Raw genomic sequence first — 17,708 nt, forward strand, 5'->3', positions numbered from 1 at the left:
TTGCACATTCTTCTTCTTCTTCTTTTCTTAAAACACTCTTTAAAAAGGTGAAAACCATTTTTACCTCGGGGGCCACACAAAAACAAGCAGATGCCAAAGGCCAAATCTGGCCCATGGGCCGCAGTTTGCCAAGCCCTGATCTAACCCATGCTGCTGTTCATGGACATTGCTGGGGACGCCAAAGGGGCAGCCATCCAAGACAAAGCTCCCAACAGCCCTGAGGGATGTGAGCAGCTACTCAGGAGCAGCAAGAAGGTAGGGTACTGGGGCACCTGGGTGGCTCAGTCGTTCAGCATCTGCCTTCGGCTCAGGTCATGATCCCAGGGTCCTGGGATCGAGCCCCGCATCGGGCTCCCTGCCCGGCGGGAAGCCTCCTTCTCCCTCTCCCACTCCCCCTGCTTGTGTTCCCTCTCTCCCTGTCTCTCTCTTTGTCAAATAAATAAAATCTTAAAAAAAAAAAAAAAAAAGGTTGGGTACTTAGGGAACACTCCCGAGCCTCTACCCTAGAGGCCAGAACCATGCATCTGGCTGACCACATGCAGCTCTCAGACCCACTGGCTTGGACCAAAAAATTGCAGGGCAGAGTAAGCTCCCTCACTGACCCTGCTCTTTCAGTGAAAGGTTCTAGAAAATACTACATCTTCCTAAAAAGCAAGAAGGAGAAACGGAAAAAAAACAAGCCAGTAAATGACCTAAACCCAGTAAGAAAGAACCAGGAGATGCCAGAAAAGCCAGATCACAGATCACCCTGAGGCAGACACTCCTTTCTCCCCATCTTAAGGGTGATGCTCACAATCATGAGTGAGGGTGATGCTCACAATCATGAGTGAGGGTGAGGCTGGTGGGCTCCTTTCAGGGTTGAAGAGGTAGAAGAGTAAACTGGGGCTCATCGAAGAAGCGATGGTTGGCTTCCTGAGCTTGTCTCCAGTTAATTTTGTTCAACAAAACGAGAGAGGAGCCCCCCTCTATGATGGCCGTGACTCTTCATAAAAGTGAAAAAGAGAATGCACACTCTCTTTCCCGGGAAAAGGCTCCTACGGCGCTCTAGCTCTTAGCAATCTGATACAGGTGTGGAGCAACAAACAAACACATCTATTAGCTCTAAGCAGAGGCAAGTCATACATTTCTGGATTCTTCCTCTTTGGGGGTGTAGGACAAAGGCAGCAGGTGCACAGGGGTTACCTGGAGCTGGGATGAGTCATTACTGATTTGACCCGAAGCAGACATCTGTCGGCATTCTCCTAATACCATCGAGGCCATGAACACCACCACGGTGGTTACCACAGACACCAAGAGGCTCTCCAAGACTCTAGGAAGCAAAGCACAGCGGTTACTACAAGATAAAAAAAGACACCCCAGCCTCAGGAACTAAAAAACACAACCCTGTCTGCTCTAACCCTCACTGCCCCAAAGAGCATGCAACCAGCAGCCCCGAGTCAGTCAGGACACGTGCAGAGCTCGTCAGCGACTTGCTCCATTCTAGCAACTCGTACGTCAACAGTGGGTAGCCAGGAACGTGGGCTGCTACATCCATAGCACCTCTCTGAGGAACAAAATGGCCTTCCATTTTAGGTCAAGAGTCTCATCGACCCTTCTGACTTTGTGGCTAGAAGGCAACCAGCACCTTTGATGTAAATTAAACTCAGACTCAGCCTTTTGGCCCGTCTGACAAATAGAGGAGATCCACGACCCTGTCTCCATTTTTAGTCTCAGACACGAAATCAAAGCTGGCGTGAGAAGTGGAGTCCGTTCCCATGAGCGCCTTCCTCGGGAGAGACGGCCTGGTCCACACGAAGCTCAGGGAGCCATGGCAGGCTGGGGGAGGCAAGCAGGTACCTGACGAGCTTAGGTTTCGGGTGCACGTTTCGCATACGGTACTTTGCAAGCCTCTTGTTCAGACAGTTGAATGTGGCTCCCAGGAGGCCCCCAATGACCCCCATCACGACGAAGAAACCCAAATCCATAGCTGTCCAGAGGTGACATTTTTTATCAGAGTCAGAGCACTGAGAGAAGGGGCAAGGGAGGGAGAAAGAAAAACCAGAGTGCCCATGAGAACAGGAAGGGACAGAAGCAGAGAAGACAGAAATAAGAGGCGAATCTGCTTTCCACCTAGGAGAGCCCAAGCAGACCTGGAAGCCTGCCCGCACCGAGCACTGAGCATGCACAGGAGACTCACGGAGCAGAGAGACCCCATTAGAAGCTCTGCCTACCCTGCTGACCACTGCTCTCTGGTACTTTACAAACAATTTTCATGGGTCAAGTAAAAACAAACAAAAAACCACAAACAAAACCAAAAAAACCAGAACACCCAAAAAACGATGGAAGAAAGGACAAAACATACCTTAAACTCGCCGAAGTTCAACAATCCGGGCAATTGGAAGGAACCCCAACTTCCAAACTGAATCCCAGAACGAAAGAAGTTGAGGGTGAAGGTGGCAGACATGGAACAGAAGAGCTAGGAGACAGGGGACAAACAGGAGAACGCTCAGGAGTGACAAGTCCTACCTTCTGGGCACGGCCTCAGAAAACCCACTGCCCCCCTCCCCCGCAAAAACCCGCACCTCCAAGGCTGGACACAGAGACCTGGTAGCCACTGCAGTGAGCCCTCCTCGGGTGTGAAAACTGCGAACTGGGCTGTGAGAACTTTGTATTCAATGGCCTATTGTGAGAGCTTCTTTATTTAGAGACTGTTGTGGACTAGATCATGTGCCCAAAAAAGGAACGGTAACTACAAGACGAGGAACATGCTAGTCTGAGGGAGGAGGCCAGATAGGGTTCAAGTCCAGCCTCTGCCACTGCCTGCCTCTGACCCTAGCCGGTCTCCCGTTTTTAGGCCAGATGGTTCATCAAGGGAGGACAATGGCAGTTTGATGTGTGGATGGGGGGGGCCTGGATATGAAACGTACAGAAACGTCCATGGTTTGGAGGTTATGGGTCCAGAGCAAAGGAATTTCTAATAAAGTCAACCCTCCTGGTCTCATCAAAATGACAGGTGACCGTACCAAGTCAGAAATGTCCAGTTTAGTTTTGGGGAGAGGGGGTGGCTAAGTTTAGGAGATGCTTTCACTAAAAGTCGTCCTTACCACTTTCCACGTGAGCCCCTGGTTCCAGAAGGACGAGCCCTCTTCCAGACTGAACAGGGTGCCCCCAATGGGGGCCCCGAAAGCTGCAGCAACTCCAGCAGCCGCCCCTGCTGATACAAAGTCCCGCTTGTCTCTGCGGGGAGAAGAGAGAGGTGATTCACCCAAAAAAGAGTCCTCGGGCCGCAAAAGGCAGGTGTTCACTTCCTTGTCCACAAACATCATGTCTCATGACCCACGAACAGTCAGGGCTTACGAAGAGCAGGTGTCTGGTGAGGCAGACTCCCCAGCAAATACAGTTTCCCTAAGAGCCAGACACTCTCCTTAGTCGGAGGGGCTCCCTGACGTCAGTCTGCTCTGAATGTGGGGTCTCAGCCACCAGCTGAGGAAGCAGAGCCCAGACTTCTGTCAGTCCCTGCTGAGCCCCACTCTCATCAGATATTTCTCCCAGAAAGCCACAGCAGCAGTAAAAAGTGTCAGGAGCAGGTGACAGTGACTCACAGGAATCCCAGCAGGAGAAGGTAGATGACTCTGAACCTGGGCCCCCGGTTCCAAAGGCCGAGCAGGGTGTACACATCAGTAACACGCACAAATCCCACAGGGCGAAAAAGTACCCAGAAGAGCACCTTCCAACCCAGAAAGGCAGCAGACCAAGTACATCACTTGGAATATAAAACACATTCTTGATAATACGCCTTGGACTTCCCTGGTCATGTTTTCAATACTGGACCATCTTCTTCATTGCCTGAGACGGTTCTAGGCCTTATGTCTTGACAAAATAGAAGCCACGAAGCCAGCCTGGCTCTCATGCTTATTTTCAGAAGATTCCAACCCCCCTCCACTCTGACAGGTGGGTTCCGCCCACAGCCCGCCCAGCAAGGTAGCCCGGGAGCCAGCTACAGTGACGGGAGTGGGGTCTGAGCGGCAGCAAACAAACTGGGTTGGGTTTCCATACCTGTCACTTCGGAAATAGGGGAAGTTAAACTGGATCTTCCGTAAGGAGATGCTCTGAAACTAGGGGAAGAGAAAACAGTGAGGTGGTGGTGGTGGTGGGGGGCGGGCCATAAGACAAGAGCTACAGGAATCCCAGGCACCAGAAAGTTCCCTTTGCTTCAGCACACCCAGGCAGATGTGCAAGAAGGAAGAGGCCAGAACCGCAACATGGGGGAAAAAAAGATGTTACTTCTGGAAGGAACTTCTTTTTCTGCCCCCCAGATTTCTAGGATCTTTGGAAATCACGTTTGGTACACAGTCAACAAGTCGGACAGAGAAAGGGGAAACTGCCGGCTGGCGGGAGGAACCGAAAGCTGCTGCAGAAGATGAAGTGGGCTCTGCTCAGGGGATGTCAGTACGGTGTCAGTACGGAAGGGGCCCAAAGAACCGGTGAGGGTCCAATGAGCCCAGCAAGTTCTCATGCTGCTGCCTCGTCCTCACCTGGCCTCCTTCCACCTCTCAGCTCACTTCCGGGAGGCCGGTGCCTGATGTGAAGGAGGGGACACAGTAACGAGAGAGACCAACAGACGGGCTCTGGATAAAAGAGTCTTCTCTCCTTTGCGCCGATAACCCACAGCCACAGTGACTCCCTCCCCTCAGAGCACCAGAGCTAACCGAGCTAACCGTCTACGAGGGGCGGTTCGGAGGAACAGAGACATCTCAAGCTTGCAGTTGGGGAGTCTGGGAAACCCAGAAGAAGGGGGGCTCTGGAGTCCTGAGCCAGTACTAAGCCTCGGTTTCCTCAACTGAGGACGCGGAGGACAAAGACAACCAACCCCTTGAGGTGGCTTTAAAGAAGAAAGAAGCTGGGACACGGAGAGTCTGGCCCAGAGAGCACGTCGGCTAACAGCAGCAGCTAGTATTCCTGGGCTCGTTCAAATGGCCTCACCATAGACCTGGGCCTGGTGCCATCTCGGGCAGTGCTTCCAGCACCCTGGGGTTTGGCCGCACGGAGGTGATCCATCAACCGCCTGATGGGCAGGTGCTCAGCACCAGGTGTGGGCGCACCAGGTGATTTTCATTTGAATAGACTTTCTCTGTCCCGTTGCTGCTCCGAGTACTCAGCAGGGCCTTGTTAAAACCTGGGGGTACCAGTTACCCTCTCTGCTGGGTGACGGAACAGTTTCACATCAACCCAAACGGACATCAGCTTCCAAGGCCATGTTAGGTGCTCCCAATGGATATGTTACAAACTCAACCATGGACACAGCCCTCCCCAGGGGCCCCCTCTGAGGGACGTATCCTCCCAGCCCATCAGCTCTTACCTGGGGGAGGCCGGCTCCCACCACTGCTCCACTGTGGATCATGGGGCCTTCCTTCCCCACAAAAAGCCCTGGGAACAGGTGGAAAAGGGGGAGACCATCAGTCAGCACAGAAAGCTGTCTTGGTTAGGAGACCTTTGCTAGGTAGACCTTTCTCTCGACAACTGTACAGCAGAGGTGATTACGTGACTTTGTAAAAGAGTCAAATACTCATCATGTCAGTAAAAATACTCCTTAATATGAGCACTCAGAAAACCACAGCTTGTGGGCCAAGACAGGCCCAATGCCTGTTTCTATAGCCCGAGAACGAAGAATGGTTTTTACATTCTCACATGGCCCTATTTCAAATGGCTATATATGTTTAAGTACCTACATCGTATCTCCCATTTTGCTTCTTGGCCCATCAGGCCTAAAATATTTACTGTCTGGCTGTTTACACAAAAAGCTTGCTGACTTTGCTAAAAGCTAACTCCACAAACCAACTAAAGGGTCATTCCACTTCAAAACTAAACGTGTGTTAAGTCAGATATCTGACTGGTAACTTACAGCTTCTACGTTATCCATCAACAAACAGGGCAGAGATCTGTTTGAGGGCAGGCCCTTCAAATCCAAATCTACTTAATTTACGTACACAGTGCTTCTTGTCACCTTCACCCCTTGGAATACTTGGAAGGCGAAAAGTCAGACAGACTCTCCTCACCTCCAGCCACACTGAACAGCACTCCAAACACTTTGCAGAGCAGGGTCCGGAGACGGACAATCCCGGGCACCTTCACACCATTCAGATAGCATTTGATTTCAGGTATCCCGGAACCTGCTGCCACTGGCTGCGGGAGGAGAGAGAAGGATTTCCGTGAACTCGAAATCCACCAGCTCTGTGGCTTAGCCACAACAACCCGCTGACGAGGGGGAACTGACCTTCTTCCTTAACAGCATCAGCATCACCTGGTAGGCCTGTTAAGACAGATGCTGGGCCCCACCCTGGGTTTCTGACTCAGCTGCATTCCTAACAAGTCCCGGTGATTCGGCATCACCTGGGGGCCACGCATCTACCAATGCAGGCAGTCCACTTCCGGAGATTCTCATCTCATTCACTTGAGCAGGGTAGCAGCCATTTTTTAAAGTTAGTTTTGAAGTATTTTCAAGTTTTTTAGAGTCATTTTTAAAGTTGCCCAGGTGACTCTAATGTGCTGCCAAGGCTGAGAACCACCCTCCTAATCTGGACTTTTCCTCGGTCATCCTACCAGAGGCAGAAACCTTTACTTTCAGAAAGTAGGTTTCAGTGTAGGAGAGGCCACTTTCTGCAGGAATCTATATCCGAAGTCTAATTCAGCTTCCTGACATTCCAGAAGTGGGGATGGAGGAATCCAAAACCTCATCAGCCAAATGCCAACACCCACACCACCTCACCTCGATCAGGACAAGAATGCTTGCCAAGAAGACAAAGGTCAAGTTGAAACCCAAGAGCTCAAGGAGGGACAGGGCAAGGCAGCCTTTCTGGCTGCATTCCTCCACCGCTACAGAACCGGGGTTAAGGAAAACATGCTCGCCAGTCAGAGGCATTCCTACCACCACCAGTAGGAAATGGTGCAGCATCTCTTCTAAAACATGCTGGCTGCTTACTGCACATCTTCCTATTCTCCATATGTAAACTTAAGAAAAAACCTGTCTGATGGGCGCCTTGGTGGCTGAGTCAGTTGAGCGTCAGTCATGACTCTTTGATTTTGGCTCAGGTCATGACCTCAGGTTCATGAGATCAAGCCCCACATCGCTTCCATGCTCAGTGGGGAGTCTGCTTAAGATTCTCTCTCTCTCCCTCTGCATGCCCCCTCTCAAATAAATAAATCTTAAACAAAACAAAACGAAATAAAACAAAAAACACCTGTCTGGGAGGTCTTCTATATCAGGAACCATTTTCTAAGTTTATTTTTATTTATTTTTTAAAATATTTTTTGATTTTTAAATAATCTCTACACGTCCAACATGGTGCTCAAACTCAAACCCAAGATCAAGAGTTGCATGCTCCACTGGCTGAGCCAGCCGGGTGCCTGGGAACTATTTTTAAATTATGAAATATGGATGTGGAGAACAAAGGCAAAAGAAATGTAGAAAAAATTAAATCTCCTTACAACTTGCAGCCCATCGGCTGCTACTTGAGGCAGGCAGAGTGACCTTCCTCAAGGAGCTCAACTGCTTCAACGTTACTGCTTTACTAGAGGCAAACTTGACATTAGCCCAACCTCCAGGATCCTGTAAGTCATCTTTAACATATGAAAATCCCTTTGGAAACTTCCTTTATCTCTACCCACCCTCCCCAAGATACAGGTTGGCGATCATCCTCCAAGCACATGGCCCACTGATACCCATCCGAAGGGTCTCATGACGAAGGTTTTACCAGACAGTACTAAATAACCTTAAGAGCAGCTAGCCCCTCAAGGTCCTGTAAACCTTGCTTCCCAAACTCCTTAAAGACTTAACACTATCCCTAATCCTTCCCAATTTAAAAGTATGTAATCAGTCGCTCCTCACAATCCCGGTACAGCTTTTTCTGCCCATGGGTCCTGTCCCTGTGCTTTAATAAAACCACCTTTTTTGCACCCAAAACGTCTCAAGAATCCTTTCTGACCATTTGCTCCTGCACCCCAACATTTCAAATCAATACTTCAAACATCATAAAAAGCAACAAACGCCCTTCCCCCCGCATCCCTCACTTTAACAAATCTTGGTGTTATGTCACATTTGCTCCAGGTTTTAAAAATTAAAATGTTAGATACCATAAAAAAAAAAAAATCCTGTTTCCCTCCCTCTCTCGCCTGGGAAAAACCACTAACCTGAAATTATAGTGTCCTTTTTTTTTAAGATTTTATTTTTAAGTAATCTCTATGCCCAACGTGGGGTTTGAACCCCCAACCCCGAGATCAAGAGTTGCACGCTCTACCAACTGAGCCAGCCAGGCACCCCATTCCCTGTGTATTTTTAGACGTAGCCATTTGTTGTATGTGTTTCTAAAACTAAAATAATGGGATTGCACTTTATGCACATTCTACACTTTTTTCTCTCCTTCAACATCAAGTTTCTGAGAATTAGTCATGTTGATATACACAGCTCTGGTCCATTCATTTTAACCTCTGCATAAAACTATACCGTATGAACACATTACAATTTTTCCATTCTCCCATTTGGTGTGATTTCACCTTTCTGCAATCACAAAGCCGTAACAAACATCTTTGTACATGTCCAAGGTCCGAATGAGAAAGAGGGACTTGGGAGTCAGAGGAGGTGTACTTGCTATCTATTTAATTTGCATCTCCTTGGTTAGTGGTGAGGCGAGCCCTTTTCTACAGGTTTATTTATTGACCATTCCATTTTCCTCTTCTGAGAATTGCCTGTTCACATCCTCCGCTCATTTTTCTATTGGGCTGGTTTGGGCTTTCTTCTTACTGAGCTGCAGTTCTTCTGGTGTTCTAGATACTAATTATTTGTCTCTTCAATGTACGGTGAGTAACCTCTCCTAGGCTGTGGACTTGTTTTCCACTTTCCTTATGGTGTTTTACTGTTGTGGCTTGGGGTTTTTTTGTTTGTATGAAAAACAAATTTACTTTGACATGGTCAAGTTTACGGATCTATATTCCCTTTCACTTTGTGCCTCCTGGAGTTTTAAGGAAACTATTCCCTACTCTTGATCTCTCAGAGTTTTGTTTTGCCTATTTACATCTTCAATCCATCTGGAATTAATTTATGGTACAAAGTAGGAATCTTTATTTTTCCAGATGGAAACCAATGTCCCTGCATCTTTATGATGTCCATCTCTTCCTCACTGACTTATAACACTGACTCTGTCATTCTCCCTACTTCTCTCTACGTACAAGCCAATTTCTGCTCCTCTGTTATCTTCCATTGGCTTAACTGGGAATTCCTGCACCAATATGACACGGTTTCAATGACTATATCTTAAATTATGACATTGAATAGGGCAAGTGCCATGCTTGTTCAAAACTGTCTCAACTACTTTTGGCCCTCTACTCTTCCCAACAAATTTAGGAAGAGAAATTTCCAGTTCCATGAAGAACTCTTTTGGAGTTTTGCTTGGAACTACACGGAATTTGTAGATGATTGGGAAGGACAGGCATCTTTGTGGTATTTGTGCCTTACCAACCTGAATACAAGTATCTCTCTCTTAAAGTCTTCCTGTTGTGTCCTTTAACGATAATTAAAAACTTAAGCCGAATGGTTAATAAATAGCTCTTCACTAGATCACGTCTCCTATTCTCTAGACAAGAAAGCAGGGTCAGAAACCGCTGACGTCTGGGAACACCAAGAACCGCGGAAAGGATACATGTCTGTACCACTCCAAACTTGAGCTGGGTGAAGAGGCGTACGAAGAAGTCCACAAAGAGACCCACCTGCGAAGAGCAAGCGAAACATCACACAGCTTTTCCCCACTGTGGCGCAGGCACTTCGCTCGAAAGCTGTGAGCCCCCCTGGCCTTTCCCGGTTGGCACATGCACCCACGCCACCAAGAGGCAATGAGTGAACAGGTTTCCTGCTAGTCACTCTGACGGGCCAGGAGGTTCCCTGCCAGCCTTGCCCCACCGCCCCTCCAGAGGACAAAGGAAGGGGGCACAGCTAAGCTGAGAGAAGGAGAGTAAAACAAAGGGAAAGGCTGCAGGAAAAGATGTGAAACCAAGGAAGACTGTCCCATAACTAGAGAAATCACCCGGAATCCTGTGAGGGGCTACTCAGCATTCTCCATAGGCAGTTTCAGAAGAAGAACTCCAATAATATCTTCCGTGATACTTAGCTGAATAAGCACATAGCTTAAGATAATACTTTGAAAAACAACATTTACTCAGGTGTTTATGGCTTTTGCATGTTTGTCATTAGTATTTATACTTTATAAGTCACTATTTTGATTTGCAGCCAATGGTTACCCTGGTAAGTAAGAGAAAACCACTCATATTCTACCAGCCCACTTTAAGCCCCACGTCTTTGCCCTGGGCTTCATGGGGAACTGGAAAGGCTTGTGATTTGGTGGATTCAGGATCAAAGGCTTCAGGCCTCTGGCCTTCCCTCAAGCCAAAGCCCAGAGGCTCTTAAACACTGAAGCAATAGGTTGTGACAGATCGAAGGATAAGAGAGCCAGTAGCAAGAGGAGCTGGTTGCTAAGTTATAAAGGCAAGTCTGCCTCACAGCAGCGTGAGGGGACGTGAGGGGACTGGTGGAAGTTGCTAGTATTGATAAATGGCGGTTCAAAGGAGTGTGATGTGAAAATAGCAGAAAGACTAACAAGTAGATGGCTCATGATTATGCTTATTACAGGGAAATTTGCAACCAGAAACATATATGGGAAAACAGACACTCTAAAATTTCAATATAACAGTTAAATCAACCCAAGTTCCCCCCATAATAGAATGCTACCAAAGAGGCCTTCTGAATGACATTTGTCTTAACTAGAAAAATGTTCCTTGACCTCTGAATTTACTGCAGTAAAAATCTGACAAATGCCAGGAAAATAAAAATTGGTCAGCCTTTGTGGCTAGATTATACTAAATGCGTGCTTACATTTTATGGGTATGACATGCAGAATCAAGAATGAGACTTGTAGTCAGTTCCAGTGAGATAAACAGGCCGCCGCTTAGGAATATATATTACCATGTCACGTGCTGAATGTTTGTGTACCCCCCCCCCCGCAAATTCATCTGTTGAAATTCTAACCCCTACTGTGATGGCATTAGGAGGTGGGGCCTTTTAGGAGGTGATTAAGTCCTGAGCGTGGAGCCCTCGTGAATAAGATCATTGGCTTTATGAAAGACCCCCAGAGAACTCTGGCCCCCTTCTCCCCTGTGAGGACACAGCCAGGAGCCAGGAAGCAAGCCCTCGCTAGACACAAATCTGTTGGCACCTTGATCTTGAGCTTCTGGCTTCCAGGACCGGGAGAAACAAACATCTGTTGTTTAAGCCTCCGGCAAGTCTTTGGTATTTTTATTACAGTAGCCCACATGGAATAAGATAGCCCATTTGAACACTGTAATGATAGAAAATAAGATGTGACATGTATCATTTTGACTGTCTGCTGACTTTTCCAGTTTCTCTTCCCCAGCTTTAAGTGTGGTTAGGTCAGCAGTTAGGGTTCCAGGCCTTGTGCTACTACATAATTTGGCAGTGTTTCATAATCTTTTCTTGTCTGTGATTCATCTGTGAGCAAGCTGACCCCAGAACCCTGTGCATTCAGGCATATTCCTCTATCCACAGCCACCAGCTCTACCTTCTAGATAAAACACGCAATGCACCGGAAAGAAGCCCAGGACAGCACCATAAATTCACTGAGATCAACGGTATCCTGTTTACCGGCACGCCACACTAAAGGAAAGGGTGTCATGGTTGGTTTTGTTCCACTATTTTGCTTTTTCCCTACAGAGTGACCTCAATTTCCATGAAGTAATCCTCTGATTATGTTGTCCACCTGACAGGACCATACCATAAGAGCTCGGTCCTGACCAAGCCTTTGAGTGCTTTAAAGAATACCAGGGTTGTAGGGTTCACTTTCGTAAAGCGAAAGCAAGAGAAGTGTGGAAAACAGTGTCAGGATTATTGTGTGGGGGGAATAAAGAAAAAAAGAAAAAAAGAAAAGGCAGTCTCTGTTATCATGACCATGACAGGGGGCAATGAGTTGCCCTCTGACCCCCCAGGCCCCCACCCCGTCCACCATGCCCCCATGCCCTGCCTGCTCACCAGCCCAGTGCAGACTCCAATGGCAAACACCATCATCCACTTCACCGCCTCATACCTGCGACCTTTCTGTTCACACAGGGAAAGACAGACTCAGTTTGTTATATGGTTTTGTTGGCAGCAGGGAAGGAGCACATCTTGAGACAACCAGTTTTAGGCTAAATTCCAAAGAAACAGCAAGCATGGTTGTGTCTGGGTTTGGCAGGTGCTTTACAATGCCAGAAGGATGAGCTCTAAGAGCCTGGGCCAGGTACACCAAGAGTGGGCACTCTGGTTGGCAGGATGAAGGTCTAAGGAATAAATGCTGATATCTCACGAAAGGGGTTAAAAGCCATGGAGTAAGGCTATCTACAGGAGCATTTAAATGGGAAAAAGAAGCCATTGTAAGATCTATTCAGTCCCAAGAGATCAATACGGGACTCACCTTATTGTCCATGGTCTCCAAAACTTCCAGGTACGGGTCATTGATACAGCGATCATAATCCAAACTCTGACAGAGAAACGTGAGTAAAAAGGTCACAACCAGATAGGAAGAATTACTGAAACCTGGAAAGGTATAAGCTTCACATTCCTGCTACTCGAAGTGTGGGTGGGCAGGGCAATGGACCTGCAGCCCCCCGGGGAGGAGCTGGTTAGAAATGCAGAATCTCAGACCTTCTGACCTGACTCAAGGGAGTCTGCACTTGACACACATGAATGTTTCGGCAGCGCTGGCTGCTGTAGATTCGTGCTTTGGGAAAATCTTTCAATTACCTATCTTTGAACTTCCTGCTTCTGCAAAACTTGAAAAGACCTTCCGCTACCACCAGTATTACCCAACTTATCCCATTACATGTGTAAAAGTTTCAATCAACCGGAACCAAATTGATTTAGAAAATCAGTTAATTATAGGTATCTTCTGTAGTTAGCTTCTATGAGAAAGAGGTTAGTCACAAGACAAACCAACATGGAGCCTATTTTAAAAAGCAACTTTCAGTTCATGTTAGGAAAAGGCACAGACTTGACACAGCTCCTAAAATTACATCTATAGTAGTGTTCTTTCAACTCTCCTTCACGGAACACAGCTATCCTGCAAACAATCTGCCTGTGTGCCAGAGACATCTTGAGAAACAATTCAAAGGAACTAATTTTATTTCTTCTGTGTTTTCTAAGAGAGGCAGGAGTCTGGCAACAAAGGAAAATGGTCTGCTGTGTGTTCTCTCTTTCCTAAACCTGTTGCAACCTACACATCAGCTGGTGAACAAGCTAGACACCGGCCTGGTGGCCACACTCCGTGCAAGACTTAGCAGTCAGCCAAACACAGGCGTGACATCTGATAATTTATTCCATCTATATCTATACCCAAAGTCCAAATACCTTTTTAAAAAGGGTCCTGGTGCATCAGCCGGCAACTTTTTAAATCAATGATCAAATATCTAAATATAGAAAACCATATAATAATAAGATAATTACGATGGGTCCCACAGAGACAGATGTTTATTTTTTATTTTTTTAACAATTAAAAAAAAAAAACAAAATTTATATAGGGGTCCTGCAGGGCTGCTGCCCAAGGTATTAGCCAAACGGCGTGTGGCCACAGGGGTAAGCAGGGCTGAAAGGCAGCCCATGTTCAACCAAGGAAGGGCACCTCAGTGCTCACACAAGCAGCACCCTCAATGGGCCTTGAGCTAGGGGAGTTGCTGTGGCCCAGAGGGAGAGGCTCTTTATTCTAAGTCCTCTGCTCTGAGGGATGCCTTTTTCTAATTCAAAAGAGCAACGCAGGCTCTGTGACCTGCATGAAAACATGGTTAACAGCCCCATCCCACAGATAGAGGGTTACTGTTAACTCAAACCATCTAGAAAGAGAACGGATGTCAAACCAGGGATTCTAACATCTCGTAAGACCCCCAACTTATCAGTCAAGTAGGTGCAGTCAACTCTTAGTAAGGCAGGAAGAAGAAAAAGCACATTTTAGAAAGATTTTCAACAGATGGGTTTTCTAGTTGATCCCTAGTAAAATCCGAGCAGACTTTTCAGAGTAAGCGTCTAGCTAAATTTGCTCTAATACAAAGCAAATATTCTGAAGAAGCTCATACTTGAATATAGTTAATTGAGAAATATTAATGACTCACATGAAACAAACGTTAACCCATAAGATTTACGTAAGTATGCATATCAGGTGAAAGTAAATGCATTACAAATACAAAATTTAGAAAAAGGAGCAAAGGAGACTTGGAAACAGCAGGGTCAATGGAGAAGAGAAGCCAGGTGAGCTCCAGGGAACAGATGAAGGCTGCCAGAAAGTTCCAGTCGCGGTCACACAGTCAGGGTGACATCACAGGGTTCAATGAGGGAGTGTAAGGTGACAGCACAATATGGGGCTTCTTATACTATTTCTTGCAAACCTCTCAGCTATGTGCAAGGAGAAAAATATTTTAGAAATATGGGAAAATACATCAGTAGATACTGTGCTTTTTGATTTTGATTCATTAAAAGCATTCCCATCAGTGTAGCATATTAAACTATACCATGGTAGGGCAATTTTCAGAGCAAATTTCAGAGTCCTAAAAATATTCTGTCAAGTAAACTGCAAGGGAAAAAAAGATGAAGGAGGAATCTACAGACTATAAAAAATTTTAAAGGGGGGCACCTGGTGGGCTCAGTTGGTTCAGCCTGCAAACTCACAACTCTTGGGGTTCTAAGTCTGAGCCCCATGTTGGGGGTAGAGATATTTAAAAAAAAAAGTTGAAGGAAAATTTAAAAGATAATCAAACAAATGCAATGTGAGTACCTTATTGGAAACTGGATTCAAACAATAATAATTAATAAGTAATAACAGTAATTTAAAAATTATAGGACATTAAAAAATTATACATTTATAAAACAACTGGAAAATCTGAACACTGGATATTTAATATCAAGGCATTATTGTTAATTTCTTAGGTATGAAAATGGTATTGTGTTGTGCTAAAAAAAAAAAGTCCTCATCCTCTAGAGAGGCATGTTGAATTATTTATGGGTGAAATGATGTGATGTGTAGAATTTTCTTCAAAATAATATGGGAAGGAGCCAGATGAAACAAGGTTGGGCATGAGTTGAATGACTGTTGAAACTGATGAGTACAGGGGGTTTCAATATACTATTCCGTCCATTCTTCTTTATGTTTGAAATTCTCTATAATGAAAGTTTTAAAAAAAATTCCATGTTATACTAATAAATCCTAATAGTTCCACTAAATTCTACAGCAAAAGATAAAATATTAAAAAAGAAAATTAGTCTGAGTATGTTATTGCCCTAAAATACTGAATTTTTAAAGTCTACGTGACTTTTTTTTAAGGTTTTTATTTATTGATTTGAGAGAGACACAACAAGAGCATGAGCAGGGGGGAGGAGGCAGAGGGAGAGGAAGAAGCAGGCGATCCCAGAACCCTGGGATCATGGTCCGAGCCAAAGGCAGACGCTTAACCAACTGAGCCACCCAGGCGCCCCACTACGTGACATTTTCAAAGATGCATTAAACATACAAGATTAATCACGCTTCCTGGAATTGCTCAAAGAAGCAATTAAGGATGAAGAAGAAAAGATAGTCAAGACTCATTCACCATAGAGAAAAATCAGATTGAATAAATTGTGGCATAATAAAAGAGTATTCCTCTATTTAAAAAGATATCGTAAAAACGTATTAGCAGTACAAAAATTGCTTTCAAGTTGAGGAGAAAACATGTGAAAATAGCCTATGTAGCAGAATCTCGCTTCTGTTATTTCAAAAAAGCAGCAGGAATGTAAGCATGGAAAAGGATATTCAGTAAGGTTCACAGTTATCTTTTAATGGGTGGGGTTATGGGTTTTTCTCTAGCTTCTTTTTGTAAACGGCTTAAGAATTCTCTATCAGAACCATGGCTTGTTTTTGTTATTTCAAAAATCAGAGAAACATTATGAGGAACTGACTAAATGATAAAAAAGGAAACTTGGTTTTACTCCAGCAGCACTAGCCTTACTAAACACACACACACTCTTAGCATCCCATACGTGAACCAGAACTACAATCAAGAGCACTTCAGAGGAAGCTGCTTGGGCAGGAAACAATCACCTGAAAAATAAGTTCTCTAAGAAGAGAAGGCAGGTCTCCTGTCCCAGCCCGTTATGAGTACACACTGCAGTGGCTTTCACTCTGGGTCTCTAGCTGTAAAAGCAAATAGTTTAATGGCAAACATGCTCTATCTAGGTTAAGGTGCCACAGATCTATGAACACAGAGAGACACATCAGACCCTGTTTTGGGGTCATGGTGAGAAAAGGGCTTGTTAAACAGTCCCTTTCAGAGAGGGAAATTACCTCTTACTCATTCACTCCCTGGGAGAGACAGTCGAAGAGCATCTCTCCTTAGAATCCTAACGCTTCTGTCTGAAGTGCCCAGCTCACTCACTGCTCTTGTTATCCCAGGCAGCAACTAAGAATCTCACCTCATAGTCTTTCCTTGGAAGGATCTCCTCCTCCTCCTCCTGTGTTTCTCCAAGGATGGTCTAGAAAAATAGATCCACAAAATGGTTAAAAGGTTACATACTTAAATGATTAAAAGTAGAAAGAGACAGAGTATCTATTGAAATTTTGTTGCTAATTTCCAAATCATCTGGAACTATTATCAAATGGGAACAAGATCTCAAAAAAAAAAATTGGGGGGGATGGGGGTGATGTCGGTGGCTATCTATAGTCACACAGCCGAGCTCTTCGTTTCTACTGATACGTTCTCCAAATAACCACTCTTGTCCTCAGGACACCTCAAAGATCTCCCATGCCAGATAAAGGAGAAAAAAAATTCAGGTTCCATCGGACAATGTACTGAATCTGAAAACAGAAGGGAGGGACCTGTCAACTCTGGGACACAGCAACTCAAGTTTTCCCAGGGTCCTTTGCAGAGGGAAGCTGGATTATCAATGACCCAGAAAAGGTGAGGGATACAGTGAGAAAGGGCTGGAGAAACTAAGCTAGCTGCTTTGATAAGCACAAGGTCCAGTGAAGGGGCTCACTCTGAAAACGCTCGTTTCATTCAAAACTCCTCTCACATGGAAATATAAGAAAACATGGACGGGATTAACTGCAGCGGGCCTGGATTCTCCCTCAGATCCCAGGGAGGGGTTATGAAAAAAGACCCCAGACTTGGACACGGGAAGCGCGGCAGATGCTTGGAGAGCCTAGGATGCGGTGCCCGGGCCCCACCCGCTGCCACCTGAGGCCCCAGCTCGGCCTGGCCCCACCCCCGGCAACGCCTCTCGCCGTCCCTTGGCAACTGCCCTCTCCCCAGCTGGGCTCCTCCCGCTCCTTACCAACTCCTCCGGGGTGCGGGTCTCACGCTCACCGCAGCAGCAGCACCACCTGCAGCAGCAGCACAGGGACCCCCTACACCCCGCCATCTCCCTCCTTTACTGCCACTCTGGAACCCTCCGCCAACCCCCTCCCACCCAGAATCCGCGCCTCACGTGACTGGCCCCGACAGCGTCACGTGGTCCTCTCGAACTAGGGACGGAGACAGGGAGTGGCTGCAGACGGGTGGGGCGAGGGCCCGCGTCACATGACGGTGGAGGGACCGCTTCCAACGAGACCTCTGGGCGCGGCCATGTTGGGGACGGAGCTTCCGGTCGCCAGCCCGGATGGTTTCCGCCCTCTCGT

The 17,708-nt window shown here is 46.4% G+C and overlaps 1 protein-coding gene across 2 annotated transcripts in view; it reads right to left on the bottom strand.

Annotated features, from left to right (window-relative positions):
• Positions 1 to 17,579, bottom strand: part of CLCN6 (chloride voltage-gated channel 6) — a 30,183-nt gene extending 12,604 nt beyond the window's left edge. The window contains exons 1-13 of one of the 2 annotated variants that reach the window (XR_003205166.2): positions 17,366 to 17,579; positions 16,505 to 16,564; positions 12,489 to 12,554; positions 12,068 to 12,133; positions 9,672 to 9,738; positions 6,746 to 6,852; positions 6,036 to 6,162; positions 5,339 to 5,406; positions 4,036 to 4,094; positions 3,084 to 3,216; positions 2,342 to 2,455; positions 1,837 to 2,003; positions 1,183 to 1,309 (exon numbers count right to left, since the gene is read on the bottom strand). Coding sequence is in view for 1 of the 2 variants with exons in the window: in XM_025856441.2 (XP_025712226.1) it covers positions 1,183 to 1,309; positions 1,837 to 2,003; positions 2,342 to 2,455; positions 3,084 to 3,216; positions 4,036 to 4,094; positions 5,339 to 5,406; positions 6,036 to 6,162; positions 6,746 to 6,852; positions 9,672 to 9,738; positions 12,068 to 12,133; positions 12,489 to 12,554; positions 16,505 to 16,564; positions 17,366 to 17,452 (1,248 nt within the window). In the remaining variant the exon portion in view is untranslated. The remainder of the gene's footprint in view (positions 1 to 1,182; positions 1,310 to 1,836; positions 2,004 to 2,341; positions 2,456 to 3,083; positions 3,217 to 4,035; positions 4,095 to 5,338; positions 5,407 to 6,035; positions 6,163 to 6,745; positions 6,853 to 9,671; positions 9,739 to 12,067; positions 12,134 to 12,488; positions 12,555 to 16,504; positions 16,565 to 17,365) is intronic. The other variant, XM_025856441.2, reaches the window with a different exon arrangement.
• Between the last annotated feature and the right edge of the window lie 129 nt (positions 17,580 to 17,708).

Source organism: Callorhinus ursinus, unplaced genomic scaffold (genome assembly GCF_003265705.2).
Source record: "Callorhinus ursinus isolate GAN/ISIS: 27379988/994484 unplaced genomic scaffold, GSC_fseal_2.0 scaffold18, whole genome shotgun sequence".
NCBI classification, from domain to species: Eukaryota; Metazoa; Chordata; class Mammalia; order Carnivora; family Otariidae; genus Callorhinus; species Callorhinus ursinus.